This window comes from Octopus sinensis, linkage group LG19, assembly GCF_006345805.1.
Source record: "Octopus sinensis linkage group LG19, ASM634580v1, whole genome shotgun sequence".
Lineage (NCBI taxonomy): Eukaryota > Metazoa > Mollusca > Cephalopoda > Octopoda > Octopodidae > Octopus > Octopus sinensis.
The window spans coordinates 44,988,134-45,006,632 of record NC_043015.1 but is presented as its reverse complement, the minus strand read 5'-3'; the positions used below and the strand labels follow the sequence as shown (position 1 = coordinate 45,006,632).

Genomic DNA, 18,499 nt, shown 5'->3' with positions numbered 1-18,499 from the left:
TACAATGTCATTTTAAATTTAGACAATAGCATCATCAAAATCTCAGATCTATGAGATAATATATGATTAAACCAAAATAATATGAATAAATAAGCTTTACATTTGTCGGAGTAATTTGAATGCTAAAGGGTGATGTTAAGAAGCTTTATTCAACTAAATAGTTTGTAATCTTTAATTGTCTTAATTAGCATACAAAATGCATGTTTCCAATGAAGCTTAGCAAGAACATCACAATTGGGAACATTTCATCTATCCATCCATCTGGGAGGGTCATTGGGGTAGATTCCTCAGGCATCTCCTCCATATCATCCTATCAGATATAACCATCATTAGACTTTCCAGCTGGGTTTCCAAGTACGACCAATTAAGACTGGACGTTATCCAACTGTCTTATTCTTGGTCTGCTGCCCAAGTGGGATCAACTGTGGTTATGGATATTATTTATTGATTTTGGTCTACTCCCAGGTCCCCCGAGATTTGGCTTGAAGAATTCATTTTAAGGTCCTTTCCTGCGAAATTCTGATCACATGTCTGTAGTATTGGAGCTGTGACTGCTCAATGCATAGAAGTGGCAACTTGACCTGGAGAAACTACCGAATCTCCAAGTTACACACCCTGTCAAGTAACATTACTCCAGAGATCTTTTGGAAGAACCCCATTTTGGCCACTTGTATTTGCAATTGTTCTCTTTTGGTCATTAGCCAACGTTTATGACCATAATTGAGGATAGGCATGAAACTGAATTAACCTTTTTGTTACTGAATTTATTTTGAGATGCTCTGTGTTTCTTTCAATGAATTTTAGATATAACAAAGAATTTAGTAAAATAACTTGGTTATCATTCAGCTAGTGTTAGGAACATAAATTGTGACTAAGGTTTGGTGGAAGATTTTAATTCAGAACTTATGAAAACAAGAGCAAGAGGCCTTTTGTCACCAGCAGGGGTAAGAGCTCTCTGAACTTTGCCCAGGCTATTCTTACTCTAGCAGTTACATTTTCAGCACACCCACTCCCGCTACTGACTTGGTCACCTAGGTAGCGGAAGCTATCAACTACTTCTAGTTTTTCTCCCTGGAACGTGGTAGAAGTTGGTCTCTGCACATTTTCAGTGTTTATTGCTCCTGAGCATCTGCCATGGACAAAAACTATTTTCCGAGTTAGCCTTCCTTTGACATTGCTGCACCTCTTATGTGTCCATAGCTTACACTTGGTGCACCTTATAGAGTTTCTACCTACACCTTTTTTACAGATCGAGCAGGGCCATCTACCTGAAGGCGTTTGTGATTGGTCTACCTTCCTACTTATTAGGACTTTGGTTTTGGCTAGGTTGATTCTAAGGCCCTTCGATTCTAAACCTTGCTTCCACACCTGAAACATCTCCTCCAGTTCTGATAGTGACTCAGCAATTAGAGCAAGGTCATCAGCATAGAGGAGCTCCCAGGGGCCTCCTGTCTTGAATTTCTCTGTTATTGCCTGGATATAAATAAAAAAAATAATACAAAAGAATAATAAAAACAGGATATAACAACAGGCGTGACAATTGAAAAGGTGTAGGTAGAAACTCTATAAGGTGCACCAAGTGTAAGCTATGGACACATAATAAAAACAGGCTATAATAACAGACGTGGCAATTGAATTCAGCTGAAAAAGAGGAACAAAGGAATTAAGGAGGGGGAGAAGAGAGAGAGAGTGTGTAGACTGAAGAATCAAGGAGTGGTTAGAAAAAAAGAGAGACAGGGACATAGTGAAGTGCAAAGTAAGAAAGGCAAAGAAATGTGAGAGAGGGGGGAGAGAGAGTGTTGAAGAAGTCTACACATTTCACAAAATTTTGTATGCATCCATGCAAACATACATGCATATATACATACATACATGATCAATAAATATTCAGACTGTTGCCATAGTAACGAAGCTAAAGCATGTAGAGTGAAGCCGCTAGGCACAAATTGACCTTAGCTCACTTCCACTGTTTACAGCAATGCTTGGAAGGAAGGTGTGTAGCATGTGGTCATTGCATTGACCATGACCGAGAAAGTTGTCATGGCGATATGTCAGGCCCACGCAAAGTAGCAGAAAGTGTGTGGAGATGGGTGTAAGAGCCGTACACAACTGTACGAGTGGTTCACATGCTTTGAAGATGGCCAAAAAAATGTTGATATTGATGAACGTTCTGGGAGACCTGCAACCAGCAGAACTGAGAAAATCATTGCAGATGTGAGTGCAGCTGTGATGGGAAATTGTTGAATCACCATCCGTGAGTTATCAGAGGATGTGTGAAGAAGATTAGTTATAGTTCAGTTCAGTCCTTTATCACCGAAGATTTGGGTATGAGATGCATGTCTGTCGAGTCTGTGCCAAAACTGCTTTCAGCTGACCAAGAAGACACTCGGGGTTTCAGTTGCAGAAGATCTCCTTGATTGTGCTGAGAATGATACTCTCTCTGTTTTTACTCTTTTACTTGTTTCCTTCATTTAACTGCGGCCATGCTGGAGCACCGCCTTTTAGTCGAGCAAATCAACCTCAGGATTTATTCCTTGTAAGCCTAGTACTTATTCTATCGGTCTCTTTTGCTGAATCGCTAAGTTATGGGGATGTAAACACACCAGCATCGGTTGTCAAGCGATGGTGGTGGGGACAAACACAGACACACAAACATATGCACACACATACATATACATATATATGACGGGCTTCTTTCAGTTTCCGTCTACCAAATCCACTCACAAGGCATTGGTCGGCCCGGGGCTATAGCAGAAGACACTTGCCCAAGATGCCACGCAGTGGGACTGAACCCGGAACCATGTGGTTGGTTAGCAAGCTACTTACCACACAGCCACTCCTGCACTGTTCCATTGCTTGTATCAACTGGAACATTTGTCATCATAACTGACAGAGAGCCAGAACAAATCCATACTAATATTTATTATTGATCACCTCAACCCTTCTCAACGTACTTTATAATTGTACTTTTGCACTTTTATTTTCCAGGTAAAGGAATCTGATTAAGAGATCACACACACGCATACGTTTGAACAACCTGTCATTTCCAGGTGGATGCTTAACTTAATACTCTACCCTAAGGTGAGAAGAAGAATTATCTTTTAGCTTTTACTTGTTTCGATCATTACACCGTGGCCATGCTGGGGCAGTACCTTGAAGGATTTTAGTCAAATGAATCGACCCCAGTACTTGTTTTTCTTTAAAACCTGATATTCGTTCTATCAGTCTCTTTTGCCAAACTGCTAGGTTATGCAGATGTAAATATGGTGGTCAAGCATTGGTGCAGTTCAAACACAAACACACATGCATAGATATACATATATATATATACCACGTTATATACCTAATTATTTTTGCAGCACCTATTCTAATTCAAGAATGAAGATCAGGGTACTCAAAGCTAATTTGGAAATTGGCATGATTAAAATTATCTTAATTTCACTTTTTGGGGAATGGTGAAATTCTAAGCAGATAATGCTTTCTATCTCAAGGGTTTTTAATCTAGTATTTCAAAAGGAAAAAGATCAAAGGCCCTTCTCTAATCATGGTCTCATAAGGCAAGATTCCTGAATTCTGTGGCATATTTATTTGTCTTCTGAAGGGGGCACTGGTCTGTTGCAAGATTATTCATTTTTGCCAGTTGAGGGAACTGGAGCAATGTGAAGAACACAACACCCTACCCAGTCCAGAAATCAGAACCACAATCTTATGATCCACTCTGGAACTACTAAGCCATGCACCTCGACAGACAGTGTGGTAAGTAGCTTGCTTACCAACCACATGGTTCCGGGTTCAGTCCCACTGCGTGGCACCTTGGGCAAGTGTCTTCTACTGTAGCCTCGGGCTGACCAAAGCCTTGTGAGTGGATTTGGTAGACGGAAACTGAAAGAAGCCCATCGTATATAGGCGCAGGAGTGGCTGTGTGGTAAGTAGCTTGTTTACCAATCACATGGTTCTGGGTTCAGTCCCACTGCATGGCACCTTGGGTAAGTGTCTTCTACTACAGCCTCGGGCTGACCAAAGCCTTGTGAGTGGATTTGGTAGATGGAAACTGAAAGAATCCCGTCATATATATGTATATATATATATATATGTGTATGTGCGTGTTTGTCCCCCCAATAACCGATGCTGGTGTGTTTACATCCCCGTAACTTAGCGGTTCGGCAAAAAGAGACCGATAAAATAAGTACTACGCTTACAAAGAACAAGACCTGGGGTCGATTTGATCGACTAAAGGCGGTGCTCCAGCATGGCCGCAGTCACATGGCTGAAACGAGTAAAAGAGTATTTATAGCTTTATCTGCTTTAAGTTTCACCGTTCCAGAAACAGGAATCATTTCACATTTCTTTTGAAGTTTCTAAGTTTTTTCTAATGTTGGTCTCAATTTCTATTTATTTCAGGTCTAGGGAATAATTTAATTGTAGAAAATGGAAGAGAACACAAGACTGTTTATGCAATTAGCTAACCTAGTTGCCCAGCAGAATGCGCCGCAAACGACTGCAGCCGGCGCCGTTTCCAACGGCTCCGCTGCGCCTCCCACGAATTCCTCTCCCATGAACAATGCCGTGGCCGATTTAGCTGCGAGACTCCTGATTAACTTAATGCCACAGATACAGCAGGTTTCTACCGCATCTTCTCAGCAAACTTCACAACAACCACCGCCCCCGCCACCTCCACCACCTCCACCACCGCCACAACAACAACACCAATCACAGTCAATACCACCTTCGCCACAAAATCATCCGCATCAGCCATCGACTTCATCGCCACAGTCACTACCACCACCACCACCACAGCCAGCATCACCTCAACATCAGCAACAACAACAGCAGCAACAACAACAACAACAGCAACAACAACTACTTCAAAATTCTCAACAGTCCGATGCGTCTCTGAGCCACCAGTCCCAGGTGGGTAATTCTAATCAAAAACCGCTACAGTCGCTTCCACAACAGCCGCAGCAGCAGCAGCCTCATCTCGCATCACAGCAACAGATTTCGCAGCAGCCATCACAGATCCAATCCAAACACCAGCATCATCAACCAGACCAGATTCATCATCGGCAGCAGCAACAACAGATCCATCATCAACCTGAACAACAACAACAACAACAACAACCACAACAGCAAACTCAGCTCCATCACCACGATCAACAACAACAACAACAACAGCAGCAACAACAAAATCAGCATCATCCTCACCAACAACAGCAACAACAACAACAGCAGCAACAAAATCACCACCACCACCATCAAGTCCAACAGCAACAACAACAACAACAACAAAGAAACCAGCAGCAGCATCAACAACAACAGCGACAGCAACAAAACCAACAACAACAAAATCATAATAATTCAAATTCAGACCAGATACATCAGTTACAATATCAGCTACAACAACTGCAACAACTTCATTCGAACAACAACAACCTACAACAGTCCCTTCAATTAGCTCAACAGATGAAAGAAAGTCCTTCATTGACCACCGTGGCCATATCTCACTCCAACACCGAGGGCGTCAGCACGAACATTACTTTACCGTACTGGCCGACCACCGCGTGCAGGAGTTCGCCGACGTACTCAATGTCCACCTTCAATGACTTTCAGTTTGACGGTCCTGCCGTCAAACGTGTCATGGGTGAACAAGGAGCATTCAACTTGCCTTACATGTTGCAGAAACGGCATCGTTTACCGAGGGAGAAGATGAAAAGGGGACCAAAGGAAAAGGAGTTCTTTCGATGCTTTCTATTTTGTTTGCCGGATATGTATGCAAAAATGCCCAAATTTACGTCAAGTGACCCCCTTGAGCAAGAGATTGTGCGCTCTTACCAGACTCAAGGTTATGGTGAGTTTATTCTTTTTTTTTTTTTTATTATTTCTTTTTTTGAGGTGTCTTTTCATGCTGGTGAGAATGCAGGTGGGGGGAAAAAGCCCAATAGAACAGTGACAAAGGACCGAGATACCTAACACCTTGCCATACTGCAGAAAAGCCGTCCTTCACAGCAGAAGTGTTAATGCTGCCCGCAACACCACCCCCACACTGAAAAGGTTCGGCCCCTGCAAGAGCCTTTTGCTGGTGTCACAGAAAAAAGTACTCTTGCTGGCATCACATAAAAGTACCCATACCATAGGCGCAGGAGTGGCTGTGTGGTAAGTAGCTTGCTAACCAACCACATGATTCCGGGTTCAGTCCTACTGCATGGCACCTTGGGCAAGTGTCTTCTACTATAGCCTTGGGCCAACCGAAGCCTTGTGAGTGGATTTGGTAGACGGAAACTGAAAGAAGCCTGTCGTATATATGTATATATATATATGTGTGTGTATATGTTTGTGTGTCTGTGTTTGTCCCTCTAGCATTGCTTGACAACCGATGCTGGTGCGTTTACGTCCCCGTCACTTAGCAGTTCGGCAAAAGAGACCGATAGAATAAGTACTGGGCTTACAAAGAATAAGTCCCGGGGTCGATTTGCTCGACTAAAGGTGGTGCACCAGCATGGCTGCAGTCAAAATGACTGAAACAAGTAAAAAGAGATATGTTGTTCATTGATCCAATATTGATCTGGCGGAGTTTCTACAGCTGGATGCCCTTCCTAATGCCAACCACTCCGAGAGTGTAATGGGTGCTTTTATGTGCCACCAGCACAGGCGGTACTGGCAACGGCCATGCTCAAATGGTGTTTTTTACGTGCCACCTGCACAGGAGCCAGTCCAGCGGCACTGGCGACGTCCTCGCTCGAATGTTTTTTCATGTGCCAGTAATAATAATATATTTATATATTATTTTAATAATATATTTATATATAATTTTTTATTGATATATTTATATATTATATGTTATTTTAATAATATTTCTTTTTGTTTGCCCTTTTCAAGCCTAGCCAGGCTCATGGGCCCGGTTTCCCAGTTTCTGTGGCATATGTGTTCCCCCCAGCTGGACGGGATGCCAGTTCATTGCAGCGTTCCTCAAGAAACAAGAAGAGAGAGTGAGAGAAAGTTGTGGCGAAAGAGTACAACAGGGGTTGCCACCCCCCCCCCCCCTGCCGAAGCCTCGTGGAGCTTTTAGGTGTTTTTGCTCAATAAACACACACAATGTCTGGTCTGGGAATCGAAACCGCGATCCTCCGACCGCGAGTCCGCTGTCCTAACCACTGGGCCATTGCACCTTTACATTTTAATAATATATTTATATATTATTTTTTATTGATATATTTATATATTATTTTTTAAGAGAACCAGCCGTTGCCAGCGCCGCCCCGACTGGCTTCTGTGCCGGTGGCACGTAAAAAGCACCATCCGATCGTGGCTGTTTGCCAGCCTCGTCTGGCATCTGTGCCGGTGGCACGTAAAAAGCACCCACTACACTCATGGAGTGGTTGGCGTTAGGAAGGGCATCCAGCCGTAGAAGCATTGCCAGATCAGACTGGGCCTGGTGCAGCCTTCTGGTTCCCAGACCCCAGTTGAACCGTCCAACCCATGCTAGCATGGAAAGCGGACGCTAAGCGATGATGATGATGATATTATGAGGGATGAGGTGGTGAACCATGATCTTCAGATGTTGAGTCTCACAGAGATGATAAGTGACTGAGACCATTGGCAATTTGCTGGAGAAGACACATCAAGCGTAGTGAAATCATAGTCATGTCTAGTGCTCGTGACACGTAAAAGGCAGCTGGTACACTCTGTGGAGCGGTTGGCGTTAGAAACCAAACCAAAACAGACTGGAGTCTGATGCAGCTATAGGTGCAGGAGTGGCTGTCTGGTAAGTAGCTTGCTAACCAACCACATGGTTCCGGGTTCAGTCCCACTGCATGGCATCTTGGGCAAGTGTCTTCTGCTATAGCCCCGGGCCGACCAATGCCTTGTGAGTGGATTTGGTAGACGGAAACTGAAAGAAGTCTGTCGTATATATGTATGTGTATATATATATATATATATATATATATATATGTGTGTGTGTGTATGTGTTTGTGTGTCTGTGTTTGTCCCCCTAGCATTGCTTGACAACCGATGCTGGTATGTTTACGTCCCCGTCACCTAGCGGTTTGGCAAAAGAGACCGATAGAATAAGTACTGGGCTTACAAAGAATAAGTCCCGGGGTCGATTTGCTCGACTAAAGGCAGTGCTCCAGCATGGCCACAGTCAAAATGACTGAAACAAGTAAAAGAGAGAGAATACAAGAGAAAGAGAGCTCTTTGGTTTACCAGTTCTAGTCAAATTATCTAACCCATGCCAGTATGGAAAATGGACACTATATGATTATATGATGTTAAATGTTTTACTATTAGCAGATAATTTTATAATTCTTTTGTTTTCAGGGTTTCCTAGCCAAGATTATATAAATGGAGTTCCCAGAAAAACTTACCTGTGCCTTAAACAAAAAGAAGACCGCTTCCTCCAGTACCTCACCAGTATCTATCCTGTACTTGAAGGTAAAAGGTTTGAACTTTACCGAGTGGATAGACAGAGAAATCTCATACAACTCTCCGACCGCACTCCACGAGCTATCAAAGACACAAAATATCAAGGAACCATTATCATAATACCGTTCAGTGTAAGAATATACAAAAATTTTTTCGTTTACATGTATTTTTAGATTTATGTCAGATTATAAATTGTGTGTGTGTGTGTGTGTGTGTATGTTAAATGCAGTTTATTTACTGTATATATTCATGGATAGATTGTACCTTTATTTTAGGATTGTCAAAATAGGGATTTGCAGTTAACTTGCAGACAGGTCACACTATATAATCTGGAGAGTTACATGACCCTTTAAAATGTGAATATCTATTATATAAAATCCGTTCTGTCTGTGTGTGTGTGTGTGTGTGTGTGTTCTAGGATCTCGGGCATCCTCCATCCAATTGCACTCAAATTTGATATATAGATACTGATGGTATCAGGGCGTGTATAAATCTTGAAAAAATGACAAAAATCGATTCCAGGTGAGAATGCGATCGATAAAGCTGTTCTCCCAGTCAACAGCCTTATTATTACTGGTACTTTAACTCTTTAGTGTTCAGATTATTCAACCAAACATAATGCTTATTGATTCACATTGATTTGAATTAATCATGCATTATCTCATATCTTCAAGATCTTGATGGTGTAATTACTTAATGTAGAATAACATTGTAGGGTAGGTGTGAGAGCCTGGATCTGGTCAGTTTGAACATAAAACAGATTAAATATTTTGGCCGGATATGATCGGTTTAAATACTAAAAGGTTAAACTCTTCGGTTACATATTTGTGTGAATAAAATCGTTTTTCTTTGGAATAGAAAAAAAAATCTATCTATATTTCTTCTTTTGCTAGTGTCTCAAATTTAGGTTAAATCAGTGTTTCTCAAAGGGATGGTTGGACAAGTTGTTTTGAGAAAATTTGGTTTAAATGTTTGACAACTCAGCACCGTCCATTGGACGGTGGGGCGCTTTGTTTGTAACTAATATTTGTTAACTATTATCAAATATTCACTTTTATTTCAAAACTTTGCTTATAAAAATTAAAACATTTTTGTGGAAATCACTTTATGAAAGTAAGTCTAATTGATAAATTAACTCAAGAAAAACGTCTAGAATTACAAAGAGAACAGGGAAAATGTTACAAAAGACTACTGATATGGTGCTGTCTACTTCAGATCCCTGTGATGTCAAGTCAATAGGTTGCATCGCTGATTTTTATTGAAATTTTTGGTAAAAAAAAAAGTGCAACCTATCCATGAGTATATGTGGCAGTTTGTCGTGTGTGTTGTTGTTGTTGTTGGTTGCTGTGGTAGCTGTTGAGTGTTAATGAATGAAAATATGTTTCTTGGGCTGCCTGAAGAAGTAACTGAACAAACACCCACAAACATTTAACAGTATATTTTATTATCATACATAAAGACAAACTTCATTGACTTTTTATAGACAACAACAGCAATAATGACAGCCTTGGAATTTACAGCAAGCTAATTTCAAGGTGGATGGAAGTTTTTGAAGGATGTAGTTTTCCTGACAGCTAACAACTGATGCTGGTAGTTTATCCTGTGCTTCAGTAACTCTGAAAGTGGAAAAGATATTTCCAAATGTCATGGGTGCTGTCATGGGTGTTTTTTGATTTTGTAAGCATGTCCATGAGTGTTTAACATTTGGAATTCGTAAAGGTGCCCAAAGTTGTTGTTGGAAAGATGGTAGATAAATTACAGGTTAATTAAAATCACAGGTAAATTAAAATTACAGGTAAATTAAAATTACCGGTCAATTAAAATTACAGGTAAATTAAAATTACAGGTAAATTAAAATTACAGGTAAATTAAAATTACAGGCAAATTAAAATTACAGGCAAATTAAAATTACAGGTAAATTAAAAATTTCAGGTAAATTAAAATAAAAAGTTAAACTAAGTAAATTTGAAAAATATTTATACAATCTAATTATACATATATACAAACAATATTCACACAATATTTCTATCATGGAAATTTATAAACCAAACCACTCTACATACTGCACCCTTGTAGAATGCACATCGGAAAGACATTTCTACTGGCCATTCGCTGGGAGTTTTTCTTTGTTGATGTAGACATTCACGGCACTGCCTTTTGCGACCCCCGATTTTTTCTAATTTATGTAGTTCGGCTGAACTCAGAGGAATATCACTTTGGCAGGCTTTGCTTTTCCTTCCTGCAGTTATTTTTTTGGAGGAATAACCTGCCCTCAACTGCGCTGCTACATTTGCTCAGAACTGCAGATGGTCGCACCACTTGCAAACCCCTCCTGATTTGGTATATAATATAAATGCATTTACAATGCTCATGTTTACTATATACCAAACCAGGTATCGCCAGCATTTATTACCTGGTCTCCCAACCGGATAATAACTCCTCATCTGGTTCAGCCGATCCACACCACCCATGTACCTGTTATAATCCAGGTTCACAAACGGGGTGCCATTTTCATCTACACATGGTTGTGCACTGGTAGATAGAAAATTTATCTGCCTTTTATCCCTGTATGCAGTCGCTAGCAGATTTCTTCTCTGCCGTTGGATTATTTCACCACTTTTTTTAAATTTTGCTTTTTTTATATCCAACGGCAGCCCTTTTCTACTAGCAATTACTGTAGAAAACGTATATGTTGCCACAGCTTCTAAATCCTCCGCAAGTTTGACCGAACTAAAAAAATTGGTCAAAACATAATATTCGGCCCTGGTTATGGTATGGAAGAGATAAATTCCAGACCACATCGTACCTTAGGCCGTGCTGACTAACATTATTATTTCTTTCCCTGTATAGAAGCTAAATCCACAGCAGTACCCAGTATTTGCTTCACAAATTTTCCAAACTTTGATCCCCCATTTTATGGGCTTTCCTGGCATATACTGTCGGACGCGTACCCTTCCTTTATACCCCCACCGTTCCCTCATCAATGGATAAGTATCTCCCAGAGTTGTAAAATGTTTTATATGCATTTTGAACGCAGTCAATGAGGGGTCTTATTTTGAATAAGGGATCAAAGTTTGCTTCTCCATAAACTAGGGCACTGCTAGTGTCTCTCACATGTAAATATTGGTTCAGTTTCACAAATTGTATTCGGGTCATAATACTGGAAACATACTGATCGCCAAAAGGTTCCTTATTGCTCCAGTAATTTGTAATTCTGGGTAACTGTCTAATACCCATAATAATATTTATGGCCAAAAATGCCCGTATTTCATCTACAGTTGTAGGAAACCACAAGCTGTCTTGTTTTCCAGCTTGTTTACATTCTGTGTAATGGTTTGTTTCCGCAGTGATTGCTTCAAACAGGCATGATGGAAAAAATATAAAGAAACAGTCTAATGGTTTTGCTTCCTGAGAAAGACTATGGGTAAACCCTGTCTCCTCAGCAAAATTGTTAATAAAAACTTTTTAAAAACTTTTTACTCCATTCTGGTGTAAAATCATCCTTGCTATCTATGTCACTGCTTTTAGTTTCTTCGATTTTCGCTTCTGGTTTTGGATACAGAAATATCAAATTCATTTTCGTCCACCATGTGCTTTTGCACCTCATTCATTCTTTTCCTCAATATCTCCATATCTTCTGTTGAAAATCCTTCAAATTCGGAATCACTGCTTGATAGCATGAAACTCCTCTACATTTTCAAAGCTAGAAAAAAATTAACACCCCAAAAAATGTAGAAAAAAAATCTTCCAAAATTCATTGAGTTCAAATATCATGCCAAACAATGTCAGATACAATAACTTAACTGTTAGCAAAGTGAAATCATGTGTTTTAATGAATGTACCAACAAGATTTGGGTTCAAATTTACATTTAAATAACAATAGGTGCTCTCGGCCAGCTATGGCCAGGTTAGTAATGAAAGGGTTAAGAAAGTATTCAACAAAAAGTATTAGGAGTTCAATAAAAATCATGTTTGTTTGGTAGTATATATATACACTGAGGGAGATATATTTAAGAATTTACAAAAAATTGGAGAGGAACCGACCTGTCTTTTTGACATTTTTTCTGTCTTGTGTGTAGCTAATGAATGTTTGCTATTTTAAGGGACAGTGTGGGAGGTTGGTTGGGATGGGGGGAAGGAAGAGCAATGTGGAATTAAAAGGATTTTATTGTTTCTAGGCTAGTCTGCCATGGTTCAGTGGTTTTTGGGACTGGTCTGAGAGGTCAGAATGGTGTGAGTGTGTGTGTCTCTGTGCACATCTCTATGTGTGTGTGTGGGCCATTTTTGATTGGTCCTAGAGTTTATTGTGGTGTGTGTATATGGGTCTGTGTGTGTTTTATATTTGGTAGGATGGTGTGTGTATATGTGTGTGATTAATATTTGTTAGGGTGTTGTGTGTGCGATATATATATATATATATATATATATATATATATATGTATGTATATATAGCAAGTCATCTTAATATTTCAACATTTGATATTCAGTATTACTGTAGAGTAGAAGATTAAAACCTCAAATAAAAAAGACCAAGAGAGAATAAATTATTGAGTAAATAAGATACATGGACAGAATTCTGGTTTAAGTATATCATATAAACCTCTCATAACATTTTTACGTTTTGGAATTTTCAGAAAATGTTTGCAAATCTGTGTTCTACACATGGGAATTCATACAATGATGCAAAAAAAAAAATGTGTGTGATTTAAGGGCGATTTACCCTGTTTTTAGCATATCCCATGACCATTTGATACCTTCCTCTTTTCTTTGTCACTCTGGCATATTTCTCTCTCTTTGTCTTTTACTTGTTTCAGTCATTTGACTGCGGCCATGCTGGAGCACCGCCTTTAGTCGAGTAAATTGACCCCAGGACTTATTCTTTGTAAGCCCAGTACTTATTCTATCGGTCTCTTTTGCCGAACAGCTAAGTGACGGGGATGTAAACACACCAGCATCGGTTGTCAAGCAATGCTAGGGGGACAAACACACACGCACATATATATATATATACATATATACGACGGGCTTCTTTCAGTTTCTGTCTACCAAATCCACTCACAAGGCTTCGGTCAGCCCGAGGCTATAGTAGAAGACACTTGTCCAAGATGCCACGCAGTGGGACTGAACCCGGAACCATGTGGTTGGTTAGCAAGCTACTCACCACACAGCCACTCCTGCACCTATATATATTGATGTTTTTGAATATTTTTTCCCCAAAAACATGTTTATTGGAATGATGATACATCCAAAGGTGATCCGTTACTGGGATTTAAGCCAAAAATTTGGAATGTCCATATTTTAATGGTAGTTTTAGGCTTTGGTGGGTAGGGTTAAAAATGCTTTTTTTCATCATCCTGTGAATTCCCATGTGTAGGACACAAATTTGCAAAGATTTTTTGAAAATTACCCAAAATATAAAAAAGTTATGGAGGAGTTATATGAAGTGCCTAAACCAGAATTCCACAGATACAAAATAACTATCTGAGGAATTGATGGTCCAAATCTTGCCAGAGGTGTATAATTCACTGCTGTGAGCAGAAGCAGTGATGTAGAATTGATGATTATATTGGTAGCTTGTAATGCTAGGCTCAATTCCTACCAAGGAAAAAGTTACTTGCATAAATCTGTATTCTTTCCAAGAGGAGTATTAAGTATCATACTGCTTAACCCTTTCGTTACAGTATTTATTTTGAGATGCTCTGTGTTTCTTTCAATCACTCTAAATATAACAAAGAATTTAGTAAAATTACTTGGTTATCATTAAGCTAAGTGCTAGGAACATAAATTGTCACTAAGGTTTGGTGGAAGATTTTAATTCAAACCTTATGAAAAAAAGACATTAGTACTCAAAGCCAGAGCCGGTTTCAGCCGGGTTGGTAACAAAAGGGTTAATGTTTGGTAAAATGGGAGTATATGCCAGTCTTGTAGAATGTTGTGGCTTGTAAAAGACATAGATTTAACCATTTTTTGTTTTGGTCATTAGCTGTCACGACATTTTCTTCCTTTTTCTAAAAAAAAATTCATATACCCACCTTTGTCTCCAACACCCTGCTTTTTCAGCGATCACCTTATACAGATGCAGAACAGCCAGTTAATGTTAATTCAGACATAAGGTTTAGCCAGGTAAACATTAAAAAGTTTTGTATTCTGTAATTTCTTTATTATTTTGATGTTTATCATTGTTGTATCTTGTGTGTCTACATGTGCCTGTGTTTAGGTGTCTTTTTGCATGGCCCATACTTGCAATTCAAAGGGCCAGTCTTGTCCTATCGAATCTGCCTAAGGATTACGTTAAGGGTACATGTGTTCCAGGGGCATATGATGGTTGTTGTCATTGGATGTGCTGCCACACTGACCATTACTCTTTTACTTGTTTCAGTCATTTGACTGTGGCCATGCTGGAGCACCGCCTTTAGTCGAACAAATCGACCCCAGGACTTATTCTTTGTAAGCCTAGTACTTATTCTATTGGTGTCTTTTGCCGAACTGCTAAGTTACGGGGACGTAAACACATCAGCATTGGTTGTCAAGCGATGTTGGGGTGGGGGGTCAAACACAGACACACAAACATGCACACACACACACACACACACACACACACACACACACATACATATATACAACAGGCTTCTTTCAGTTTCCGTCTACCAAATCCACTCACTAGGCATTGGTCAGCCCGAGGCTATAGTAGAAGACACTTGCTCAAGGTGCCACGCAGTGGGACTGAACACGGAACCATGTGGTTAGTAAGCAAGCTACTTATCACACAGCCACTCCTACGCCTACTATGATTAAAATTAGTATTACTCAAATTGGGCATACAAACTGTGAGGTGTGCAGTGTTATTTCAGGACACCCAATGTCACCAAATTTCAAGCAGGGCTATAACAAAAGTTTTCCATTATGATTTGTGTTTGAATTAACGACTAAGGCTTGTATTTATAATGAATTTACCATTTTCAATGGGTGTGCAGTACACACACCTACCACACCCGGAATATACACATCACACCCTGATGTGTATTCATGAAAAACACAGACCCTTACACATTGTGCAATAAGTAAATGGTTCACTTGATTGAGCCACTTGTCAAAACTGATAGAAAATCCATTTACGTCGATATGTTTGTGCATGGATGTATCCTTATATGCATGGATGTGTGCACGAATGTATGTGTTTTCTTAAAAGTTTGTATCCTTTTTTTCTGTTTTGTTGTGTTGCTAATAGACTGAATTCCTAATTGTTCTTGCTTAAGGCTTTGTGTGTTGTCTATCTATTTATCCTCGAGCATTTCCTAGTTGTACAGTCTTTATTATTACGGTAATTTTTTTTAAAGGGAGCAGGATAGAGCATTTCTCTCTCTCTCTCTCTTTTACTTGTTTATTTGTTTCAGTCACGTGACTGTGGCCATGCTGGAGCACCGCCTTTAGTCGAGCGAATCGATCCCGGGACTTATTCTTTGTAAACCTAGTACTTATTCTATCAGTCTCTTTTGCCGAACTGCTAAGTGACGGGGACGTAAACACACCAGTATCGGATGTCAAGCGATGTTGGGGGAACAAACACAGACGTACATATATATATATATATATATATATATATATATATATATATATATATATATATATACGATGGGCTTCTTTCAGTTTCCGTTTACCAAATCCACTCACAAGGCTTTGGTCAGCCCGAAGCTATAGTAGAAGACACTTACCCAAGGTGCCACACAGTGGGACTGAACCGGGAACCATGTGGTTGGTAAGCAACCTACTTACCACACAGCCACTCCTATGCCTATATCTGACTAGATCCATTCATTCTTTTATCTTTTACTTGTTTCAGTCATTTGACTGTGGTCATGCTGAGACACTACTTTAAGGGATTTAGTCAATCAAATCAACCCCAAACTCTTTTTTTTTAAAGCCTGGTATTTGTTTTATCAATCTCTTTTGCTGAACTGCTGAGTTATGGGAACATAACAAACCAACACTGGTTGTTAAGTAGTAGTGGGGACAAACACACAGACACACATCATCATCATCATCATCATCATCATAAGTTAACGTCTGTTTTCCATGCTGGCATGGGTTGGATGGTTTGACCAGGGCTGGTGAGCTGAGGGACTACACCCGGCTTTTCTGATTTGGCATGATTTCTACAGCTGGGTGCCCTTCCTAACACCATACGTTCTTAGTTCAAATTCCGCCGAGGTCGACTTTGCCTTTCATCCTTTCGGGGTCGATTAAATAAGTACCAGTTACGCACTGGGGTCGATGTAATCGATTTAATCCCCTTGTCTGTCCGTGTTTGACCCTTCTGTGTTCAGCCCCTTGTGGGCAGTAAAGAAATAGGTATTTCGTCTGCCGTTACGTTCTGAGTTCAAATTCTGCCGAGGTTAACTTTGCCTTTCATCCTTTCGGGGTCGATAAATTAAGTACCAGTTACGCACTGAGGTCAATGTAATTGACTTAATCCCTTTGTCCCCTCTATGTTTAGCCCCTTGTGGGCAATAAAGAAATGAGAACTGTTAGCACAGCGGGCGAAATGCTTAACGGTATTTCATCTGCCGTTACGTTCTGAGTTCAAATTCTGCCGAGGTTAACTTTGCCTTTCATCCTTTCGGGGTCGATAAATTAAGTACCAGTTACGCACTGAGGTCAATGTAATTGACTTAATCCCTTTGTCCCCTCTATGTTTAGCCCCTTGTGGGCAATAAAGAAATGAGAACTGTTAGCACAGCGGGCGAAATGCTTAACGGTATTTCATCTGCCGTTACGTCCTGAGTTCAAATTCCGCCGAGGTCGACTTTGACTTTCATGCTTTTAGGAACAATAAATTAAGTAGCAGTTACGCACTGGGGTCGATGTAATCGACTTAATCCCTTTGTCTGTCCTTGTTTGTTCCTTCTATGATTAGCCCCTTGTGGGTAGTAAAGAAATAGGTATTTCATCTGCCGTTACGTTCTGAGTTCAAATTCCACCGAGGTCAACTTTGCCTTTCATCCTTTCGGGGGACAATAAATTAAGTACCAGTTACGCACTGGGGTCGATGTAATCGACTTAATCCCTTTGTCTGCCCTGGTTTGTCCCCTTTGTGTTTAGTCCCTTGTGGGCAGTAAAGAAATAAGAAATATAACACATAAGGACTGAAAGAGGGAGAGACCTGTACAATTTATTAATTGAATATGACTGACAAAATCACTTTCTCTCTCCTCATAAAAATAAAGAGAAATACACTTTCCCATACAAACAGAGAAGGAGAGCAAGAGAGAGAGAGAGAGAGAGAGAGAGAGAGAGAGAGAGAGAGAGAGAGAGAGAGAGAGAGAGAGAGAGAGAACAAGCAAAAACATTAAAACTTCTGATGTCCAAATAAGTCTTCACACCAAATCAGGGACGAAGACTTATTTGGACATCAGAAGTTTTAATGTTTTTGCTTGTTCTCTCTCTCTCTCTCCCTCTCTCTCTCTCTCTCTCTCTTGCTCTCCTTCTCTGTTTGTATGGGAAAGTGTATTTCTCTTTATTTTTATGAGGAGAGAGAAAGTGATTTTGTCAGTCATATTCAGTGCCAAGATGTCTCATAGTTTGCCTCTCCTTGAAAGGAGCTTTGTGTCTTGAACAAAGCAAAAGCTTTTAAAGAGACTGTTGCCTGTGAATTGAATGTCCACTTCTATATTTTATTCTGTAAAATGTTTGCAAGACTTTTAACTGTTTCTGTGTATTCTTATTGTTTGAGAATTTTCTTGTCTTTCAGCATGGCATTTTGACTTTGAGAATATTTGTTTCTTACCTATTCTTTCTTCTACCATGGATTATTAGGTTTCCTCCCCCCCCTCCTCCTGCTCTTCTCCCTCTTCCTCCTCTCCTTTCCTCTTTCCCTCCCTCCCCCTCCTCCCTCTTCCTCCTTTTCCTCTTCTCCTCTTCCTCCTTTGCCTCTTTCCCTCCATCCCTCTCTTTTTCCTCCCCTCTCCTCTTTCCCTCCCCTCTCCTCTTGCCCTCCCCTCCTCTTCTCTCTCTTCCTTCCCCCTCCGCCACGTCCTCTCCCCCATCTTCCCTCCCACCGTCCACTTCACCCTCCCCTCGT

General features: G+C 40.2%; 1 protein-coding gene and 1 long non-coding RNA gene across 4 annotated transcripts in view; one reads left to right on the top strand and one right to left on the bottom strand.

Annotated features, from left to right (window-relative positions):
- The window catches only part of LOC115221971, a 38,973-nt gene that overhangs the window by 3,068 nt on the left and 17,406 nt on the right, over positions 1-18,499 (top strand). For 2 of the 3 annotated variants that reach the window (XM_029792069.2, XM_036511412.1), the window contains exons 2-6: positions 2,989-3,081; positions 4,402-5,079; positions 5,293-5,845; positions 8,317-8,552; positions 14,482-14,544. In XM_029792069.2, the coding sequence (XP_029647929.2) occupies positions 4,429-5,079; positions 5,293-5,845; positions 8,317-8,552; positions 14,482-14,544 (1,503 nt within the window). In that variant the 5' untranslated portion in view covers positions 2,989-3,081; positions 4,402-4,428. The remainder of the gene's footprint in view (positions 1-2,988; positions 3,082-4,401; positions 5,080-5,292; positions 5,846-8,316; positions 8,553-14,481; positions 14,545-18,499) is intronic. The other variant, XM_036511413.1, reaches the window with a different exon arrangement.
- Positions 11,402-18,499, bottom strand: part of LOC118767201 — an 11,341-nt gene continuing 4,243 nt past the window's right edge. Inside the window, exon 3 of the long non-coding RNA XR_005003107.1 lies at positions 11,402-12,500. This is a non-coding gene — a long non-coding RNA (uncharacterized LOC118767201). The remainder of the gene's footprint in view (positions 12,501-18,499) is intronic.